Source organism: Synchiropus splendidus, chromosome 10 (assembly GCF_027744825.2).
Source record: "Synchiropus splendidus isolate RoL2022-P1 chromosome 10, RoL_Sspl_1.0, whole genome shotgun sequence".
Lineage (NCBI taxonomy): Eukaryota > Metazoa > Chordata > Actinopteri > Syngnathiformes > Callionymidae > Synchiropus > Synchiropus splendidus.
Window position 1 is genome coordinate 6,326,816 of NC_071343.1, and position 23,264 is coordinate 6,350,079.

At 43.3% G+C, this 23,264-nt stretch overlaps 2 protein-coding genes across 2 annotated transcripts; both read right to left on the bottom strand.

The window, feature by feature from the left end:
- Positions 1–723: 723 nt before the first annotated feature.
- tnfsf13b (TNF superfamily member 13b) lies at positions 724–8,507 on the bottom strand. Its single transcript, XM_053876329.1, is given in 5 exon segments — positions 724–2,080; positions 2,274–2,612; positions 4,775–4,831; positions 5,625–5,727; positions 5,786–8,507. Coding segments are annotated over 5 exon segments (822 nt in total). The 5' UTR covers positions 5,996–8,507; the 3' UTR covers positions 724–1,967.
- Positions 8,508–8,645: 138 nt separating this feature from the next.
- Positions 8,646–14,465, bottom strand: abhd13 (abhydrolase domain containing 13). The gene is made up of 3 exons (XM_053876328.1): positions 14,448–14,465; positions 13,605–13,705; positions 8,646–11,407 (listed from the first exon to the last, which is right to left on the bottom strand). Exon 3 carries the CDS (start codon positions 11,371–11,373, stop codon positions 10,315–10,317), a length of 1,059 nt encoding a protein of 352 aa, XP_053732303.1. The 5' UTR covers positions 11,374–11,407; positions 13,605–13,705; positions 14,448–14,465; the 3' UTR covers positions 8,646–10,314.
- Positions 14,466–23,264: the final 8,799 nt, after the last annotated feature.

The window sequence follows — 23,264 nt, forward strand, 5'->3', positions numbered from 1 at the left end:
CCAACAGGTGCTTTCATGAACAGTTTTTACTGTTGGGGGCGCCATCACGTTATAATTTCTTATTTCCAAGAACTTCTCCAGTGTTGGTAGCCATCGCAGCTTTGCAGCTGTCAAGTCAATTCAATGACGCACTACTGCCACCAAATGAGGCACGTGTATTAAAATTGTGTCTCGCAGCCAGAAAGGTGCCAAACAAAAAACTTTAAGAGGCCCTATAGGGGGCGCTCTCGGCCCAATGGTTAAGAATCACTGGTTCAGATGAGCAGCTTCTGACAGAGAGCAGAGGCTCAGCGTTTGTTGTTATTCACAGCCACGGCTCCAACATGTGTGTGAGAGCAGCGTGTGTGTGTGTGCACAGCAGGTCTCATTTCCTGAGACGCTGATTTCCTCCTTTCAGAGCGGTGACAGCAGCTTCCGCCAACAGGCCGGCCGTCACCATGGATCCGCACAAAGCGGCTCCCGGCTCAGAGGGAGGGGAGCGTCGTGTCTGAGTCTGACACGTTTAGCCTTTGGAGGAGAGATGGACGACCCGCTCCTCCTCATCCATCTTCCATCTCCCCACTTTCTTTCCTCGGCCATGATCCGTGTTTGCTCAGCCGCCTTCTCTGTTTGCTCCTTCATCTGTGTGGTTTGGCGTCCGGGACTCCTCCAGTCCTCGTTGGTCTAATGCAGGACAGAGCAGAGCGTGGTGCAGGGGCCACATCTGCTCGGCCCTCACAAGGTCAGTGGCATCACTAACAGTTTAACTGCCGTCCTGAAAATCACTAGAAAGAAAAAGGTGAAAATGATGTGCGAAGACAATTTTTTCTGTTTTCTTTTATCCCCATTTTATGATCATTCATTTTTTATTTCATATTTTTCGTGAATAACACATTCATATTTAGGTTTTATGCGTCTATAAGTCAAAGTTAGTTCACTCTCCAGGTGGCAACAGTGAGGTCCCTGGTGCTACATGCTAATTCATTGTGGATTTAAAGCTTCAGATACATGTGGGATTCACAACAGCTGAGTCCTCAGTGACAAAAGACAAATCATCATCTCAGCGTTGGTCCCCGCTGTCAGCTGATGTTCCTGACTAGTGTCGCCACCTTGTGGCAAAGCATGAAATTACGCCTAAATGGAAAAAAGTACATCAAAACAGAGAACGGTGATGATTATACCGTTTTTTATTGCATATAAAAAAGTATTACAAAAGGATTTCAATCAGATTTTCTCGGCTGTACTCACAGGAAATTCAAATAATAATTATTATTACCCCATAAATGCCACAAACAATATATATGTAAAAAAAATAATTAATAGTTCAAAGTATTAATTTAGAAGTTTGAACTCTTTGTTATTTATTTATCCACTTTCCTTCACTTCTTTTGGGAATGAATTTGCCTATGACACTTTATGTCAGTCAAGCAAGTAAATATTTTTTAAAGAAATATTAAAAAAAAAACATCTACTACACATAATGAGGCTTTCAGCCATAATCTGAATCTGTTGCAGTTCTCCATAAATTCGTGCATATTATTTCTCAGAATATTATTATTTTTTAAATCAAACAGTAGTTTTCTTCTGTTTTTTTGAGTGCATTTACGACTGATATTATACTACTTTTAATGCATTATATTGTGGAATATTCAAACTTTTTTTTCTGACATTAAAATAAACATTTATTCCGATTTATTCAATGCAGGTCTTAAATTTGAAATACATGAAATACAATGAAATACAAAATAATTTATATTGTGCAATTTGTTTTGAAACCCGCTGTTCCGCTTTGGATATTGATAGTGGAATGCGCTTTTAAAAATCACACAACAAAAAAACAACTTAGCAGTGCAGAGGCACGCAATGTCACCTCAAGATCTTTTTGATTAACACTCCCTCTAAATATATTTCTGTCATTTATGAGAAGCACACAGTTAAAAAAAAAGTTGGTTCTCATTTACGGTCAGCACCGTCCTTCCTCCTGCGTGTTAGGCCAGCTTGACCGCACCCATGAAGGTGGCGTCTCCATCCAGGGACACGTTTGCTGTCGATCTGGGGATCAACAGCTCCACGTGATCCCCGGCCTCCAACTTCACGATACCTAGGAAGGATTCACCAGTTCAAGGTCCGCAAAACCATGAGTGTCCGCCCTTCCTCCAAACTCGCACACACTCGCTCACGCTGTAATTTCCTTGACACGCAAGCATCAGAAGACGAGGAAAGAGGAAGCACACATCCTTCCACCTTCTGCTGCAGCAGCTGTTCGAAAGCACAGCATGTAGCAACAGACTCACCTCCGGTGTAGCAAGTGTTGTAAGGGTAGACAGGGTCCATGTTCTGGATGCAGCGGAACAGAATCACATACTGGGGCTCGTCTCCCACCACGTTCCTCTTCCTGCGGATCAACACGTGGCCCATCGCGAACGTGCTGTCCATGTAGTAGACCTGCCGGAGACAGGAGGATTTTAAGGCTCACTAAAGGCACGAGCATGAGAGCGTGAAACTCACCTGGCCGTACACGAAGTAGAAGCCTTCTTCCTTGACCAGCATGCTGTCGCCTTCAGCCTCCAGGGCGGAACCTCTCTGCAGCCCGGTCTGCCAGGGGATGCCAGTGTGGCGCTCCAGGTCAAAATCTGATTCCGGAAACACGCAGTGCGGTAATGTGAAGACCTCACCGCTCCCTACAATGAAACATTCTCCCCTGGTCTCTGGTTTTCCATGTGCCAGCTCCCTCCATTGCCAGCACCAGATGTCCCTCAAAACCTTGACCAATTTGTGACTCCACGGGAGACAGTAAAGGCCGTACAACCACGGAGGGCAACATATTAAAAACAAAAAAAATAACAACACAATAAGTGATTAAAGTCGTAATATTACGAGATTATTCTTGTATTATTATACGATTAATGTCTGACGGTAAAAGAGTCCGATGCTGCGTTGCCTCTATCAAAATGAACAACGTGAAGCTCCTTGTGAAGCTGTACTTTGGTTTTATAAAGGTTAGGTTTTATAGAGGAAATCCATAATCTTTTGGCCCAACAACTACAAATAATAATGAGTATACGACGTTGAAAAGACTGTGTTGTCTCGCTCTATTCTTTATAAGCAGACGAGGTGTGTTCATGTTTTAGTATCATAGTTAGGTCAATGCAGTGCGTCCTCATTCAACACTGTATTGCAAAGGACTGGGTCTATTCCACTGAAAGGACCACACAGACTTGGATGAACTTTGGTCTGGTATGGTAGTGGTCGGCTGCAAGGCTATCGGTGGTTACATCAACGTGCCGTTCAATGGGGTATTGTCATTTCTCAGGGAACATCAGGGATAATCCTCAAGATTTCCAGAGGGAGTGGAGCTCCGGTGAGCAAGCGTCTCCGTTAGTTTATTTTGTAATATTACGAGGCTAATGTCACAGTAGCAGTTCGTGAGTAAAGTCGTAATATTACGAGTTTATTTTGTAATATTACGAGGCTAATGTCACAGTAGTAGTTCATGATTTAAGTCGTAATATTACAAGTTTATCTTGTAGTATTAAGAGATTAATGTCGTAGGAGTAGTAGTACATGATGAAAGGCTAATGTCGCAGTAGTAGTATGTGAATAAAGTCGTAATATTACGAGTTTATTTTGTAATATTACAAGGCTAATGTCGCAGTAGTAGTACGTGAGTAAAGGCGTAGTATTACAAGTTTATTTTGTAATATTACGAAGCTAATGTCACACTAGCAGTACATGAATAAGGTCGTAATATTACGAGTTTATTTTGTAATATTACGAAGCTAATGTCACACTAGCAGTACATGAATAAGGTCGTAATATTACGAGTTTATTTTGTAATATTACGAAGCTAATGTCACACTAGCAGTACATGAATAAGGTCGTAATATTACGAGTTTATTTTGTAATATTACGAGGCTAATGTCACAGTAGCAGTACGTGAGTAAAGTCGTAATATTACGAGTTTATTTTGTAATATTACGAGGGTAATGTCACAGTAGCAGTACGTGAGTAAAGTCGTAATATTACAAGTTTATTTTGTAATATTACGAGGGTAATGTCACAGTAGCAGTACGTGAGTAAAGTCGTAATATTACGAGTTTATTTTGTAATATTACGAGGGTAATGTCACAGTAGCAGTACGTGAGTAAAGTCGCAATATTACGAGTTTATTTTGTAATATTACGAGGGTAATGTCACAGTAGCAGTACGTGAGTAAAGTCGTAATATTACAAGTTTATTTTGTAATATTACGAGGGTAATGTCACAGTAGCAGTACGTGAGTAAAGTCGTAATATTACGAGTTTATTTTGTAGTATTACAAGATTAATGTCGTAGCAGTAGTAGTACATGATGAAAGGCTAATGTCGCAGTAGGTGAGTAAAGACGTAATATTACGACTTTAATCACGTTATTTGTGTGCGTGTGTGTGTTTGGCCCTAATCCTCTGTCGTACCTTCCAGCAGTGATATAGCACCAAAAAACACAATAAAATATTGTTTTTTCAACTACTTCCTGAACACTTAGGTCTGTCTGATCCTGTGATCTATTCGTGGTGAGGGAGCCACTCACACAGGAGTCAAGCTCAGCTCAAACCAAGGGCCAACTCACAGCGAGGTTTCACCACAAACGAACGCGCAAACATGTTTATAGATGCAAAATGGCTTATCTCTCCTGGCAGCAGCCAGCAGTGAGGCGAGCTCTGTCAATCTCAGTACACACGGAAACCACATTCCACTCAGGCCGGCTGGTAAACTAGCTACAGTTGGACGCAGAAGAAGAAGAAGAAACATGTTACCTTTGGTGAAGGTCTTCCTGTTGTGGTTGGCCAGCATCTGCAGACACGGCTGCGGAACTAAGAAGAGAAGGTTGACGTTCATTTTCAAAGTAAGCGTTCACTCAAGCTCCGTGTTGTGGTGACATCCCATCATTACTTTAGGGAGTGCAAACGCAGTGCTAACTGGCACATAGATGGCGGTTTTATTATTAAAAACAAAGCAAAACAATAATAAAAAAAGTTATGGAAAAAATGAATTAGTGCATTTTACACACAAGAAATGGCTTGGAAAAAAATTCTTGACCAAAAAAATAAAACAAATTGAGTTTGTATTGTATAAAACAAATACGGACATGGGACCAAGACAGGTGCGGTACTTTGTATCCCTGTCAGAATCTGTATCCCCTTCATTTCTGAAGGAAAATGCGCTTCATATTTACAGATTTGGTCAAATAACCAGACAAAAGCCAGCAGACAGAACTATTATGAGCCTTCGATAACCCTGGAAACATTGACAGCACAAATAAAACACATTTAAGTAGTGATGAGGACATACTGCGTTTTCAGTGGGGGGGGACACAAAATACAAGGAAGGGGAGAAACGGAGCACAATACTGGCCTTGACAGCAACAATGGCACCACTTGTCAACAGGGAAGAGCGTGAGAGAGTTATACAAGATTTCACTTCAGTAAAACTGAAACTGAAGAATCCCTTCTCAGCTTCCACGTTACCGTGTAAAATTTCAATGACATAAAAGTGATTTTTTTGTTGGCTTGTTTTTGTTGTTATTGTGTCGATGATATGGAGCTGACATTCAAATATACAATTTCACCCCCCCCACGGATTCAGGGACAGGTGAAGACGTCTTACCAGGAGCTTCTCCTCCAGGCGACGTCCTCCTGTTTCTCATCAAACCATGATGAGAGACGGGCTGCTGCAGGGGCTCCACACGTCTGCTGCTCACGTTGTCACTCTGGAAACACTCGGTGTAAATAAACCGCGTAATAAACATGGACGTGACCTGGACTCACCTGCTTGGTGTCTTGAGCCTGCTCCCGTCGGCGGCAGGCCTCTGACTGAAGTCCCTGCACTTCAGCCCTGAGGGCAGCCAGCTGGTATAAAGTCACAGCGGACAGAGATGAGGAGGTGACGGCAGCCAGGGTCAGCAGGAGGACAGGCCAGGAGAGTCTTCTCTCGCTGTCCTTCAAGCCAGACTTCAGGCTTCCCCAAGCTGGTGCCATTGCTGGAGTTCAGAGCGATGCCACCTACTCCAGCCCGAGAGTCTCAACCATACTACTGACCGATTGTTCTATCTGACGGAGAGCACAGCTTCCCCTCTGTGGTTTAGCCATTCTGACCGCCCAGCTTCCTGAATGTCGAGCTCTCTCAGCCTTCCCGGTGAAATGAACTGGGCAAAATAAACAAATGGGGTTTTGTTCCATCACTCGGGGCTGACTGGAAGAGATAGTCATATTTGGCAATTTGGGAGAGAAATTGAAGGCAATATTGAAACCTAAAAGAGAACTCAGAAAAGGGAAGTCTATTTTATTTACTTTCAAACGTGTTTTTATTTTTATTCACATGTCCCGACGCTTTTTTTTTGTCACAAGGAACCTTGTCCTCTCCACAGTTTGCAAAGAGGTTCAACAACATCTGTGCGTTCTCAGTCCCTCCCTCCTGCCTCTCTCTTGCTAGTGGGGAGGATCCGCTCAGTCATCCAGGTACCAGGTAGTGGCAGGGGTTTTGCCGTGTGCCCACAATGGCTTGCTCCGTTAGACGTACAGTTAGTTTTCGGAAGACCAGTAGTTTGTTATGGGGGTCAGACTGCTCGTTGTTTTGTGACTCCCCAGCGCATCGCTCATTGGTGTTTCATGTGGTTTTGGTTTTGGCACTCGCAACACCACCTCTGCAGCAGAGTAACCTCAGCCGGCTGAGTCATCTCTCCATTGCAGAGTTTCTGAAATGGGTGATTCATGGTAGCGAACTAGGGGACTAACTTCCCCTCAGTTGGGTGGAGCGAGTTAAACCAACAGCTAAGTCCGTTCGAGGGCTGTGCGTGGACTCTTAGAACTACATCTAGTTCCTGTTTCTAAGAATTGTTTTCTCCACAGTGTTTGCATACACACGACAGAAGAGGAGGACGTCGCAGTCATATTACTAGAACAATGGAACACAAACACACACGTTTGTATTGCTGTCCTTGTGTCATTGTGACATAGTGCTCTCCCCAGCCTCTCACCTTAAACCTAACCACTGACACGCCTAACCTTGACCAGCTCTCTGAGCCAAACTTACACCTTACTATTATGACCCAGTTGTTTTGACATCTGTATTATCAAATTCAGGCTTGCAGACTCCAGCCAAATGGTTCTCCACGAAGGCATAAGGTCCTCACAGGGACAAGTATTTTGTGCGCACATGCACACACATACAGTACAAGTACAAGTTGATCTCTATTACTTCCCTTGTTATTTTTTAAAATGTCAACAAGGATACAAGTCACATCCGACTTATGATCTGCTCGACTTACATCCACCCGTACTTGCGACCACAACCAGCAGATGCTTTTTTTTTTTTTTTTTTTTTTTTAATTCAATGACTGGCACCGCAGCACTGCAACGCGTACGACAATTAAGGCAGCCAGCCAGCATTGTGTACAGTTACGGCTGTAAACAGCTTGGTATATAATAGTATTCAATCGAAACCGTTGCTTAAAAACACAACAAATTGACATTGTGTATCCTACACAGTACAGTAGTACCTATAGCCCTCACGTCGGGCTTTTGACTTGCGTCCCATCTGACTTACGACTGGTTGGTTGGAACCGATCCCTGTCGTAAGTCGGATGTTACATGTACAATGTTATGCAGAGGTGTACTTATACATAATTCTACAGACAAATGATACTATCAACAGAGGTGGCGAAGAGTTTGGGGGCGCAACAAAAAATGACACCGGTTTAACCGCTGGTTAAAAAACATGGACTCACAACGATAGTTCAGTATGGATTCACAATTTAAGACACCCATTGAAGTGAGTCAGCAGCGGTGTGGATAAAAGCTAGGGATGGGCGATATGGACAAAAAAAGTTGTCACGATAAATGCAGTAATTACAGCGATAATGACAATTATTACGATGAATAAATTTTCATGCTATTCCATGTGTTGGACACACTACAGCCTCTCTTGAAACAGTTTTTTTATGATTAAACTTTAGTGGCGTTTGTCTCCAACATCATTTATTTGTTTATGTTTAAATATAGTGAACTCAGTGTAGAGATGAGAAATTCAATGTTTCACGTCTCTGGTAGAAGCCACTGGTGTCTGACAGACTGCTCTGCCAGCTTTATTTGGGGTTTAAATTGAGCCGTCTGTCTGCTGTATCTCACGTCTCTTAACAGTTAACTTGAACTATGGAGCAGCCTGGACACATTTCCTGGATGCTATTGAAGGAATATTAGAAATCATGTGAATAAATCATCATTTAGACATATTCTTTTCTCCAAATCATGATACAAACTGTCAGTCTTTGTATTGTGTGATGAAAAACCTTTTCAATTCCCTCTCCTAAAATGTTTTTTTTTTCATTGCCTTATTGAAGATTTCACTAATACTTTGATCCCTGTAGAATTTGTTGATGGTCCCTAACTCATGCCGGGTGGTAGCATCACCGCTGCTTGTGAGAGTGTGTCCGCGATCAGTGAACCCTAATAGGGATGCAATCTTGAGTTTTCTCTTTGGGCTCTCACTTGGGGAAGTGGTGCTCATCGACAACATGGGGCGGCTGGGCTCGTCTCCTCGACGCTTCCCTCGTGAGGAGACAACTATTGGCTGCTCTTTCATCAGTCGCCCCCTGGATTACGGGTCCATCCGTGCGTTGACAGAAGCACCCTCTCACAGAGCATTCTCAGCATGTACCAATCTTTATTGCCTGTTACAGCACAGAGGAAAAGAAAGTGAAAGTGATTACAAAAGATATTCTGCATGTCGTCCTGTAATAGAAAACCTTCACACGCACAACTATAAATGAATCATTCAGACGTCAGTCTCAGGATCCTGATCAAGTCACCAACGTTATTCATGTACAAAAATGTCACCACTGACACCAGAATGAATTTGAAAGTCAACCATTTCACATTCTGCGGAAGGAAGGAAAGTGTTTCCGAGTGCATCAACACAAAAGCTAAAGAAGAGGAACACATTCAACATGGCTACAGTCGCATTGCCAGTTGCTCAATGTCACTCCAATAATCCAGTCTGCAGTAATGTCTGCGCTCAACAACAATAAACATACGTTTAGTTTTTTTTTTTCCCACCTCATCAACACCCACGTCGTCGCGGTAACACATTTGGCAAAGATGAAACCATACTCAACGTTGCCTCAGAGCAGAAAAGGTTCTACAACTTCCTCGGTTGGAGTAACTGCGCATTAATAAGGAGCTTTTATGATAAATGTGCTGCTAAGACCGGAGGGTGAACTAAAGGTTACACACACAAAAGTGCCCACGGTGCAAAGTATGGATGAAATATAAAGAAAGAAAACAACTTCTGTACATAATCAAAATGATCCAGTCAACATTCAGGGCAGCACTAGCGGTTGGAACGCCTCCCTCTTACACATTTTCGGCGCTCAGAGCAGCTTTGTTGAACGTAGCTGGATGGACTTCTTTTGCACGCTTCGGTCTTAGGTGGTGGGAGAAGAAGGCTGACGCAGACGGCTGAGTCGAATTGCTAAATTTAAAGACATTTACAGCTTGACCACGATTCATGAATCTCTGGTTGCATTTACACAAACAGCAATTTGTCTGTCACACGGGGTGAGTTCCAAGTTACGTCACGTGACATCTTGATTTGCATTTATTCCTTTTATTTAATATGATTAATTATTTATTATAATTTCCTCAACCAAATGATGACAAATAAATGTATGGGGTTCTCAACCTGTTACTCCTGCTTTGGGATGATATCTAATACAGAGCTTATTAAACAAGGTTAATAAAATCAAACAAAAATACCACAAATTGAGTTCTGTGATGACTTCTTGTTTATCTATACCAGTACTTGTTTTAAAATATTTTAAACAACATTAAACTGCTTCCACGTAACTGTATATTACCAAGTGCATTTAATAGAGATATTACTGAAGAGGTTAAAAATGTCAAATTTCACATGAGAATTGGCCAACAAATTGCTGTTTGTGTAAATTAAAAATGTGTAAAACATATTTTATTAAAGGAATAGACATCTTAAATAATTACCACAATATCCATTTTTTTTCCCCCAAGCAACTTCCATCTTTTCTTTTCATCATGAGCGTGCACACTGGCTTCATTTGTGGACTTAAAAAAGGTCACAGATGCAGGCATGCGTTGCCGAAAAACAAAATAGCCCGAGAGCAAAGTGTCATTCTCTTAAAAACGTATATATTAGTCATTTCACTTCTTTATAACAAAATGTCCGACAGAAAGGTAAAAAGATGTAAATAAAACCCAACAAGTCATAGAAAATGTACATTCTTTCCAAAGAAGAGTGACAGTAGGAAAGGTGGAACGATCTGCTGTCAGATGATGGTAACACTGGCAGAGGACTGGGCGCTCTCCTCGTGGGCGTGGCTCTTCAGCAAGTCTTTGATGAACTGCTCCAGGGCAGCGAAGTAGCCCTGACACTGCCATGTGTCATTGTGCGTTCCCTCGGGGAAAATAGCCAAGCGCTTAGTCCGGGAGGGGGACAGCTCATACAGTTGCTTCATCATTATTGGAGGGATGAGTTGGTCAGACAGACCGGAGACAAACAGAGAGGGCATGCGGCACGACGCCACCTGCTGGTAGGATAGGAACTGATTCCTGTAGCACCAGAGGGGGAGCAGGCGCATGGGCAGGAAGGAGAAGAGTGTGGCTGCCATGTGAGGGATGCTGAGGAAGGTGTTCTCAACGATAATAGCAGCCACGCGGTGAGGGTTGGCTGATGCCAAACGCACCACCACAGCACCCCCTAGTGAGCGACCGAATAGAATCACTTTTGTCTTGTCCAAGTCCGGACGTGTCATGACATAATCCAAGGTGGCCTCCGCATCCAGGTACAGCCCATCCTCGCTGGGTTCTCCCTCACTCTTTCCATACCCTCGGTAGTCCACCAGCACCACGTTTGCTTTCAGGTTGACCAGCATGAGCAGAGCGTTGGGCACCCTGTGACCAATATTGCCTGCGTTTCCGTGAAAATAGAGAATGGTTGGGGGAGAGGAGGAGGAGGAGGAGGAACTTTGATTGCTGCCAGCGATCACAGGAGGCACGTCTCCTCCTGTGTAGCGAAGCAGGATGAGGTTGAGTTTCACACCATCCTTGGTGCGGATGTACACATTCTCATGTGGGATTCCGGTTGGCATGGGAACATAGAGGCGAGAGGACGACGGCTGGTCGGGGAAATACAGCAAGACGTCTTGAAACTTGTACAGGATGCCGGCGACGGAGGCAAGGATAAGAGCGAGCAGAAAAAAGCCTCCGTATAAATGAAAAGTCAGAATCAGCGCTAGCAGAGAGACCCGACAGGCCCCCCAGGACCAGGAGACCAGGGTCAGCGTGCAGCGCTCCATCGCCCCCCACAGTCGCCAAGGCTTCTCCATAGCTTAGCCAAAGTAGGGTCACACAGTACACACCCTGAAAACACAGGACATTAAAATGTATTTCACGTTTAATAAAGCACAACAACAATTAATGACAACTGCTACAGAGAAAAAAAAAAACATAACTCTTTGCTAAAGACCTGAAGGGGGAAGACCAGTTGATCTGAAGTGAAAAAAAAAGATAATATATATAAATGAAGTCGGTGAAGCTGAAATGATATCAGTGATGGATTTTTTTATTATAAGAAGGGGTGGGATTCTATTTTAAAAAATTAATCTACTCAAGTTGGGAATTTGTGATTAATTCATCTCAATGAAACACAGTTTAATGGTTCAAGAATATTCGCCACAAGAAGCCACATTTTTCAATTGGAATGAATTTGGTATATTACTGAATCAAATCATTTTGCATCAGTTTGACAATAGCACAATAAATCACATTGTGTCTATATTCAAGTTTTTATATCACCTTCTTTAAACTAAAGCTCTTTTTAATGTCTTGAAGTGGAAACCCTGGCCATTGTGTAGTGAAAAACATTCCTCCATGTTTGTTGTTGTTGTTATCATCCTAGCTGCCACGTGTCTTGTGCATCAGTGGGATCAGTGGACCAGGGACTCCTGCACTTACAAAGGTTCCCTGTTGTCTGGAGAGCAAAGTGTTAAATAGTTAAATTTTGTGTTGCAATTAATGGATCATAATAATGTTGTAATTAATGAATCGTTATTAACGCGTTTAAGGCCCACCACTAATTATAACCCTTTAGAACCCAAAGCATGGCGGCATTTAAGCATGTTGTTGTAGTAGAACTAAACTACACAACAACAACAACAACAATCAAGCCGTGTTGATATCGAAGTTTTGGAGTAAACAGAGTATAAAACCGCTCCACAGCAGCAGAGACAATGGCGGTTGTCGTGACACTGCAGAAGCATAACAGAGAGAAAGACGTCTCAGATGGAGAGGAGTCATATTTACACACTGATGACGACACTGAGACACAAGCAGCCATGTCATGGAGCTGATTCACGGTCAAAACACTGTGATATAGATTATGGGAATTGAAGAAAAAAAGCAGCAGATGGTGTTCACGGTCCCACCGTAAACTTAACTGATGATGCCCATCATCATCATTCATCAGGGCTTGAAAGATGAGGAAGAGAATTGCTTGTGGATCAAATAAACGTCAGTAAAAGTTATGTAATTCACCTATGATCGGTGCCTAGTGATGTCATAATTTTACAAACCAGAAGAGAGAATTTATTCCCACCCCAAACTTTGGGTCATACATACTTTAAGCTCCAGCCTCTCAAAAATAATGACATTAAAGTTGAATATTACACAGAAACTCTGGCACCTGAAATGTTAAAATGTGTGTGGGTGAGTTTAATGTCATTGTATTTCATCGGACTATGTTCAGAACCAACCCATGAGCACCAGCCACACATCAAGTCAATTCCAAAACATGACTGCCATGAGAAACAGCCAACTTTCCATGTGGGAGATTAGGTCACTGGGATGGACCTGGTTTGAAATCAATAAGAGAGCACGCCCCGACAGCAACAACATGTAGTCAGAGCTGTCAGTTTGACTTTCAGTTGGCGTTTCCTGCGCTTCTATGAGTGTAACCGCATTAAAATGTAGGTCATTTTAATAAAGGAAAATAAGCAGCTAACTGGTCTGAGTGACATCTTGAGATGTGCTGATCCATCAAGTGTGACTAAGCACCTGCCAACTCATGGGAAACGCGTGAATGTAACAGAGGAGTGACGCAATAGATTAAAATAAATCGTGTGTATTTTTACGCAGGACGGAACAATCCAGATGTTAAGATGAGACAGGAAAGTGCAGCTTCCCTGTAGGTTTACAGTGCATTTAGCACAGAATTGCCTCTTAACATACAACGTTAACAGCCATTCTTGTTTTATAAACACCGGGGTATGAAACGGGATGGAAACTTAGTTTATTTCCAAGTGAAATATTTAAAGAAAAAAAAGGCTAAAGGACCAACGTCAGCTGAAGCTAATGCTAACTACCACTTACACTATAACCATTACTTCAAAACGGCAGTAAAGTAGTAACGCTATTTACAACGGAGAATGTTTGCAAATATAGCACCACAAGACAAAGTCAAATTAACACGCGTATTTCGTGTGAACTTGCTACACAAGGGTGCAGTCGAGCTAGCACCACCTAGCATGGACTTCTACATGACTAACGGGCGTTCACTCACCCTGCTCTCATTTTCAGACGCTCAAATGCATCGCTTGTTCACAGGTCAGATGTCACCGATAGGGTCGTGTATTTCCTTTCCAAGACAAGGACTGTAGTACCCTGGTGACGGCACAAGGAGAGTGTCAGAGCCGGCGAGGCTAGTAGCAGCACAGCTGCTCCGCGTCTTCATGTGTGGGTCCGTGTCGAGACCGGAACAGGAAACAAGGTTCCGCCTGGTCGTGACTCATCCGTCAACTGTCATGTCGATGAATAACAGAACGCGATTATTCTATTTAAAAAAAAACACATTTTATTAGTAGCATTTACTGTTACTGTATTATTACTAGAAACTGCGATTCAGACTGAATCCACTAGATGTCACCACTTGATCACAAAACACCCACTAACGCCGACGCTGTCAAAAAATAATAATTCCCAACACATATAATTCAAAAACCCGTGAGGTAATTTTACAATAGTAATAGTAAAACATGTTTCAAGTGATCGGTGAACAAAAAAAATCCAAATGGGAAACCCGTTTATAAAACCTGAAAATATATATTTTAATATATTTTTTTTACTTTGAAAAAAAAATAAAGTTTCACCTTTATATTGCCTCTAGCTAAGATGAGGCCAGTTCCCTCTCTCACCTACCCGTGTCATGGCGGTCACAAGACGCCAGGAACTCTCCGGATGGACCGCCGCGCTCATATCCCACCACTCAATTACTTGCAATATGACACTCATGAGCAGCTGGAGGACCGAAAAGAGCGTCACAGAGCGGCTGCAGGGCCAGCTGTGGCTGTGATGACCTGATTGGGAACATTATATCATCTGGCCAAAGGACTCGCTTATTATTCACCTCACACTCGGCTCTCCCACCAACAGGAGAGCACAATGGAGGATGGTGTCGGCTTGAATTCTTTAGTCGGCGCGAAGCTGAAAACACGAGGATCAAAATAAATAAAACTGGTGTGAGGTGTTGTCTTCTGCGCGCAGACATTTCATGCTGTGGGATTTATGCATCGGGACAATGGATTTGTGAGGGAAATATTGATGTTTTTGAAGTAAGTTTCGTGCCATCCAGTTGGTGTCTAATGTCTTCCATATTTCAGGGGAATGATTGTTGTGTTTTGATCAAAAGAGAGCAAGAAGAAAAATCCAGTGAGACCTCATGTAAAATAGAACCTGGAGGAACGGCATGGCAAAATCCAGGTGTGGATGAAGAGGACGACCTTCTTGACTGGTGAGGTCCTGTCTGAAAGGTAGGACTGAAAGAAACAGACCTGTGTCTTTGGGTCCCACCCAGAAGGTCAGAATCAGAATCAGAATTTAATTTATTGCCATGGTCAGTGGGGAGACCACCAACTAGGAACTAGGAAGGAAGGTGTTTTGGAATAAAGTGCTGAGAGAAAATATAAAATAAAATAAAATAAACAACAAAGGCTGTTCACGAATTCAACAGTCTGACGGCCGAGGGGAAGAAGCTGTTCCTGTGACGGGAGGTTCTGACAGATATGGTGATATTTGTTCCCTATATATCACCGTATACAGGGAGACAGTATCATACCGCCTTGAATTAGACAGATATGGAAAAGAAAAGTCTCTTCCTGCAGTGACATGATCATGTGACAGGGATCAAATTCTCACCCTGTCAACGCAGAGTTTAGCAATGGGTAGTTTATGAAACAGTATTGTAGGGCAGATGAAACAGTGTCCTAATTTTTAGAGGTGACTAGATGGCGCTCTTGGTTTAGAAATGATGTAAAGTTTCATTGGATTAGGTGTTCCAAGTCCAAACATTTTAAAGCAGACAGCGCCACCTGGTGGCCTCTGAAAATCAGGACACTGTTTCCTGAAACCTCATCTATCCATCACTAGTAGTCATCCTAAGCATCTGTATTAAATTGAGAACAAATTAGTTAAAATAAGTGTGAATCCAACCTAAAAACGCAGAATATTTGGATCAAATTTGAATGTATAGGTGAGATTATACATATTTTTAAATTGTTTGAACTTCAATGTATTTGGAAGTTACCATAACTGAAATAAAAACGCAGATCAATGAGAGAAAAAAAATCAAGGAAGACCTGCTGAGGTGGATACCACTCCCAGTGGATCAAATGATTCAAAGTGGTATTGTACTTTTGAAGCTTTTTAATACCTGTACATATCAGCATCTTTTGTTTACACTGCGCTGCACTTTATTACCACTTAGTTTTTATTATTATGCTGTTGCACGAGGGAGATGTCACTCAATTTCGTTGTATCATCTGCTACAATGACAATAAAGATTCAGATTCTGATATAATACTGATCGTGGTGTAACTATTATGTAATAATACTGACGGTGGGACTAAGAAAGATCCATGCAAGTACTGTGCCAACCTCTCTTTGCAGTGTTATTAGAGTGTACATTGTTTTTTTTCTTTCCTTTTCCTGCAGCTCTTCGTGTGAGTAGATGAAAGAGATGTCCAAAAGGTAAAGACAAATCTTCAGGTCAGATCATCACGGCCCTTAGTGTCTGTGCTCTCAAATGGCCGTCTCATCTTCCGATTACTGCACGGCGCTAAATTCGATGCACAAACAGATAGATTGGGTGTCCATGGCTACAATGTAAATGTGTTGTCACCTTGGAGACAGAGCTTTTCTTTGAATCGTAGAGACAATTACACAATAGCGACCCAACGCTTCTATTTAACTCTTCCTCGCTCTCCGCATGTCTCCACGACCATGATGGGTGTTTTGAGTGACGTTTCAAAAACAGGCACTGACGGTAAACAAAGTTCGAGGACGAGGGATGGTGTCACATGTTGAATATCCAAACCTACCTGACGTCGCAGACAAACAGGGGAGAGGGAGTGCTGCGCAGCTGCCAGAAATAAATGGGGTGAAAATGGTTGCAGTCTCGCGGCGCAATTAGGAGGCCTCCTGTAGAGCGCAGGCAGACGTTGGATACACGCTATGCATTTCCCTTGCAAATAAGCCTTCAGTGACACCCAAGATGGTATCAGGAGTTGGAATTAGATAATAGTACAGATGTGGCTCATTTGTTGAACCAGTGGATGGATGGATGGATGGATAGGTGGGTGGATGGATGATGGATGGGTGAGTGGATAGGTGGATGGGTGGATGGATGATGGATGGATGGGTGGATGATGGATGGGTGAGTGGATAGGTGGATGGATGATGGATGGGTGGGTGGATGATGGATGGGTGGGTGGATAGGTGGATGGGTGGATGGATGATGGATGGGTGGATGGATGATGGATGGGTGGGTGGATAGGTGGATGGGTGGATGGATGATGGATGGGTGGGTGGATGATGGATGGGTGGGTGGATAGGTGGATGGGTGGATGGATGATGGATGGGTGGGTGGATAGGTGGATGGGTGGATGGATGATGGATGGGTGGATGGATGATGGATGGGTGGGTGGATGGATGATGGATGGGTGAGTGGATAGGTGGATGCGTGGATAGATGATGGATGGGTGGATGGATGGATGGATGTGTGGATGGATGGATGGATGATAGATGGGTGGGTGGATGGATGATGGATGATGGATGGGCGGGTGGATAGGTGGATGGATGATGGATGGATGGATGTGTGGATGGATGGATGGATGATAGATGGGTGGGTGGATGGATGATGGATGTGTGGATGGATGGATGGATGATAGATGGGTGGGTGGATGGATGATGGATGATGGATGGGTGGGTGATGGATGATGGATGATGGATGTGTGGATGAATGGATGATGGATGGATGGATGGGTCGATGGGTCAGTGGATGGATGGATGGATGGATGGATGGATGATAGACAGGCAGACAGACGGACAGACAGACAGACAGACAGGTAGACAGACAGATGGATAGATGCAGTAGACAGATGGGTCGACGGGTCACTGGATGGATGGGTGGACAGGCAGACAGACAGACAGGCAGACAGGCAGATAGACAGACAGACAGACAGACAGACAGACAGACAGGCAGACAGACAGACAGACAGACAGGCAGATAGACAGACAGACAGACAGACAGACAGGCAGACAGGCAGATAGACAGATAGATAGACAGATAGATAGATAGATAGATAGATAGATAGATAGACAGACAGACAGATAGATAGATAGATAGATAGATAGATAGATAGATAGATAGACAGACAGTACAGTAGATAGATGTATCTTCACTCAACCTCCTCCGATGGCAGAGATAATTACTACATTCATATATGGAGCCAAAAATAAAGATGAAAAGATGACTTTGAGAGACGGCTTTCTTTGGCTCTCCAGACACTTGAATACAGCTTGATTTAGCATCTCTGGCACGAAACCATAGTGGAGGATGTGTCGAGTGCTTTGTTGATGAAATTCATCCAAGTTTTTTTTCTTTTTTCTTTCTCTTTATTGAAACAAGGCTTTATCTTCAGCGGGAGTCAACGCTCTCACAGGAGGACGTCCATGTTTCCTTCCGAGCCAGGAATGACTGTGTAGTGAGAGCTCAGTGTTTCAAGTGAGGCGGGACCTGCTAAGCTTTAAGTGACTTCACCTGTTCATCTCTCTGTCACTGTGTTTACAATAACAACGCCAATCTTCGTACTCTTGTGTCGTCAGCAACACAGGGAGGGGAGGGTTTAAAACAACTTATATTTATGTGTTACTGGAGGAGGTGGAGGTGACTGTGGCTCACTGAAGCATCTTCTTCCCCAGGTTGTGTCTGCACTGAACAATTAGCTTTTAAACCACCCTTTGTTGGCAAAACTATTTAGTTTTCATTCACAATGAAAGTCAAATCGCTTGTAAGACTTTGAGATGGTAGTGATTTCCCAGTGACCAGACCCTGACCATGTACATATCCCAGTCAGTTTAAGTACCTCTTTGTTTTCACCAGGTCTTTTGTGTCGAGTCGTTCCAAGTGACTGATGGTGTCAAACCCTGCCAGACAAAGGGAAAAAATTATCTCAAACACTGTCAAAGTTAAGGACCAAACAACATGGATTTAAAAGTCTTTAAATGGCACAATATTTAAACAGATATCAGCCTCATTTAAAAAAAAAAAGTCAGTACTGAAATCCTTAATTCGGCCGCTTCCTACCTTTCATCAAATTCCCTTCCCTTCAAATCAATGTTTCTGTTTTTGATCCTTGTTTCACTTAAACACTGCCACGTCCAAGGTCACAATACCATCATGCGCAGTCCCCTCCTCTGAATTCAATCTTGAGCCAACCATCAAAAATGGTCATGTAAAATAAGTAAGTCATGAAAGAGTTCTCCTCCAAGAGCTGGTGCAGAACAATCGCTACATTCCACTGCTGCTGTTAAAAAGAGTCGGCCGAGACGCGGCGTCCTTGAGGAATTTCAGACTAAAAATAGGTTCATCAATGTTGGAACCGGGTCGGATCCACTTAGAGATCAGATTTACTCCATCTAGAGAAATACTGTTTACTTTGAGAAGGTCAGAGGAGGTCAGGCGAGATGGAAAGAGCCAGTTAACTTCAGTCTGTCATACACTCATGACAGACAGGCCATCTTTTATGGGTTTCACAGGCGTTTGTCGTGGATGCGGATGCACCTGGCATCAGACAATGATTCTATTTCCAGAGGACTGATGTTTAGAGCAACAAACTCACAGATCTTACAAGAACTTACAAGAAAAGGGTTTGAATCCAGGTAAACCAGTGGTGTGGTCTACATGGTCCGCACTGAGAAATGACCGAGGATGGGTCATGTGACACCCAAAGTTCTTTAAAAGAACGGGGTCGACACGTTTTTGCTGATTCGGGCAGAAACATAAAAGAAACTCACCGTTTCATTCATGTCTGGCTCGCCCTCTTTATAGAGTGAACGAGCACAAAGACACATTTTCAAGTCACCGCGGGGGTGAAGATCGTATCGCGGTGCAAAACAAACAAGTGAATGTAAGTTGCTGTTGTCAGCGTTAAAATGGCAACATCCTCGAGAGACCATAAATAGAAAAAGGTGCCGGAGTGATTGAGAGGAAGGATCCACTTAGGAGCTCGTGTGGTGATATATAGATCTGGCATCCGGCATCTCACCCTGTTCCCAGTCATGTGACCCTGTAGGATGCCGGTGTAATGGCCTCAGCTCTGGGGGCTTGGTGATTTACAGAGTTTCAAACCGAGACACTCAGTAAATCACGGCTTTCTCTCCTCCTCACCGCCGTGGACTTTCCATCTCCACTCTTGCCTCTCTGTTGTTTTCAGTGGAGATATCTCTTTTATGGCAACACACCATCTTTGTGGGGTCCGGTCATTGACATAATGCTCCCCCAGCCGCTCATCCTTAACTTAACCACCCAAAACACATGGCTAACTCCCAACCCAACTTAGACCTAACTATAATAACCCTGATGTTTTGAAGACTTCATCTTCAAATAGAGGTTAAACGCTTAAGGGCTCCACAAGGAGGTGGTCCTCACTAGGATATATAAGATTAGATGGACACACACACACACAAACTGTCATTTGTATTGTTATCTTTGAGGGGAAATTATGAGGTTTCACACTGACATCATGCTTTCCCCAGCTTCTCACTAAACCTAACCATCCAAAAGACATGGATAACCTTCACCGGGACTCTGAACCAAAATGTTATTCTGAAGTTTTCACCCTCAAATTGAGGCTTAAACTTGTCGGGACAGGCAAGATCCATATGGTCCCCACAAGTAGGTGTGTTTCCAAGAATTGATCCCCACAAGTATAGCTACACAAGGACACACACAAGGTCCGCAGAAACCTCGGCAGATTCAGGTTCTGTGGAGGTTTCTGCATCCACCAGAGCTCAGATGGGAGTGAGCACTGAAAATAGGAAGATGTTGAGGTGAAACTGTTGGGCGACTGAATATGAAGATGCTTTTGCTGTTCCTATTGTCATGGTGACTTTTTTATGGTTGGTTGGTAAGTTATTGTGTTCAGGTTTGTGTCATCATCACTGCTTTGTTGTGATAAAGGATCAATTGCTGTGTTTAATATTTTATTAGTTTATCATCTGTGTTAAGTAACAGCACCTCTGCTTTTGCTAAAACCTTAAGGCCTTGCATTGCATAACATAAAAAGACAGTGGAAAATCCTCGACAGTGTGTGTGTGTGTGTGTGTTTGTGCGTGTCCCTATTGACAGTTTATGGAGTTGATTTGTGTCCTGCAGGCACCAGCTCTTCTCCTGATTGCAGTGTGTGACTCTCGCGGAGGCCCTGACCCCAGCGTGACCTCATAAATAGCCCGACAGCAGGATGAGAGCTTGCAAAAATCGGATGATGCCGATCTTCTCTCTGCTGATTGATATAACTGCAGCCATAATTTCAGCATATCATTTATTCACCCCTGGTCCCCTTCCTGAAAATGGAGTACCATGGTGGCGCAATGCATCACGGCTCCATCGAGCCTGGAGGACCAGCGTGAGAGGGATTGATGGTCCCCCATGGATCACTGCTGAAAGGCCCTGCTTAATTGATAAAATGATGCTTTGCATGCATTAAAAAGGAAAAGGTGTTGGGAGATGGAGCTCAGACTGCACCAGTCTTTCTTATGACCCGCGTGATACATTGAAAAAACAAAAAAAAGCAGCACCACAGGGCACACGCGAACAGGAGGAGCTCACACGCACAACAAACACGCAGCAATAAAAAAGCTTTGTTATTTTGTCAACCGTCTTAATGTTTGGCTTCTGTTCACTTCAACCTGCTGTTATACGCTGCTGAAAATTGTGTTTGAATCCAGGTTTTACACAGTTGAACGTGGATCATGTGACCCTCATATCCCCCCCATGTTTGTGAGGCTTGGTCCCCCAACGTTTATAATATGGTGGAGTATGCTGCCCACTGTCCCGTGTTGGAAACCACTATCTTTTCCAGTTGTCAATAAAATGCTCCCCTTCGTAGCACTCCCACCACATCAAGGTCCATAATGCACTGCAACAGTCAAACCTTTTCTAATAAATAAAATGATGAGTCAGAGGAGATTTAGATGTAAAGTGTTCTTTTTGTAATATAATACTATTATTATTATTTTATTGCACTAAAGTTCAGTTTGGAATCACTCCACCTAAATGCCACTACTATCATGCATGACCCAAGAAAGCATAGTCTTAGCATTGAAAAGACCTTGGCTGGCCAGGTAGCATCATGCTGAATAGAAACACAGTGTAAATATCTTATAAAGCAAGTGTCAAACTCAAGGCCCCGGGGCCAAACCTGGGCCACAAAGTCATTTCATGTGGCCTGCATCTTAAAATGCATACGGCTGATTCTTTAGTTAAATCCAAGCCTAAATCAGGAACGAAGCAACTGGATGTTTGCGCCAGAGTCCGTGTTGATGGAGGGCAACTTCCAAAATTTGACTCTGAACATAGATATGGGCGCTCAATTCAAGTTTGCTCTGCTTACAACTATGAAAGTTTCAGCCCCTTGTCTGTTCATAGGACTATATCCCAGTTCAATCATCATGACTCCACAAGGTGTCGCTAATTTCATCTGAACCACAGCAACTTGAAGCCATCATACTTAGGCTGTGTCCCATTTCTCACCCTAACACTTGGTTTTGCGCGTTCACGTGTCAGTGTAGTGTGTCCCAATACTCCTCAGACTGAGGGCACTCGCCGTTCACCACTTGAAATGATCCCTTCAAACCGAGGGAGCTCCGCAGCTGACTTGAAACCAAGTGGGAATATGAAGTGTGGATAGATTTCCAGGACACCAAAGTACTTTATTTCAAAACAATGTTGGACAGGACAACAGGGACATTTTAGTAACATGGACTACTCTTCCGTTTGTTGACTTTCTCTGGTATCACACGTTAGCGACCCAAATGGTCCACCGTGTCCGACAACATGAACAATACAACATGTATGTACAACAGCATGTTTTTATTTTTTCTGAACAAACAACAGTCGACTAGCATCTAACGTTAACATCCTCACGCCTCTAACAGATCTATCACCGCAACATAGCGGCGAAGCCGGCTTCGGCTTCGATCAGTGCCGATGCAAGAGGTTGCAAAAACGTTGTAGCTGGCATTTCCAAAATGTCTGCAGCACTCAATATGCAGGAAACAAAACACAGCACGGCAGCCAATGACACGTTGTCTTTACGCGTGACGTCATGAAGTCAATCACTTTACTTCGTCGTTGGAGGTCACTTCATAGTGGAGGGCACTCAAAACCAAGTGCTAGTTAAACTTCATTTTCTGTATTGTTGATAATCCTCACCTTGTATCTGCATGTGAACGTAACCTTAAGATGCATCCAGGGTTTGTTTCACTGAGACCTGCACACACCCACCAGATGGCACACACCCAACAGAGTGACCTTTGTTGGGGCGTGCATTACCCTATGATTCATTTCATTGCCTTGGACTCGTGTTCTCGTGCTCGTGAGTCAAATCTTCCTCGACTCAAACCTCACCACGCCATGACTCAGACACAAAAGTGAGTGTTGTGTGAAAAATTCACGTCTGGCACTTCAAATAACGCAGGTCTGTGAACGCCGCGGCGCCTTCACGAAACCAACAGCAGCCAGAGGGAAATCAGCTTCCAGGGTTTAAATCCTGTCTCGTCTGATTCGTAAGCGCATAAATCATCACGGTTTAGGAAGCAAGCCTCAGAACAGAGGCTCACGACAAGACAGCAGAGGATTGATCAGTTCTGACCTTTCGCTGAACTT

What these genes read in the sequence shown, in the direction of transcription:
- abhd13 (XM_053876328.1), bottom strand. Translation starts at nt 11,373, where the DNA reads ATGGAGAAGCCTTGGCGACTGTGGGGGGCGATGGAGCGCTGCACGCTG.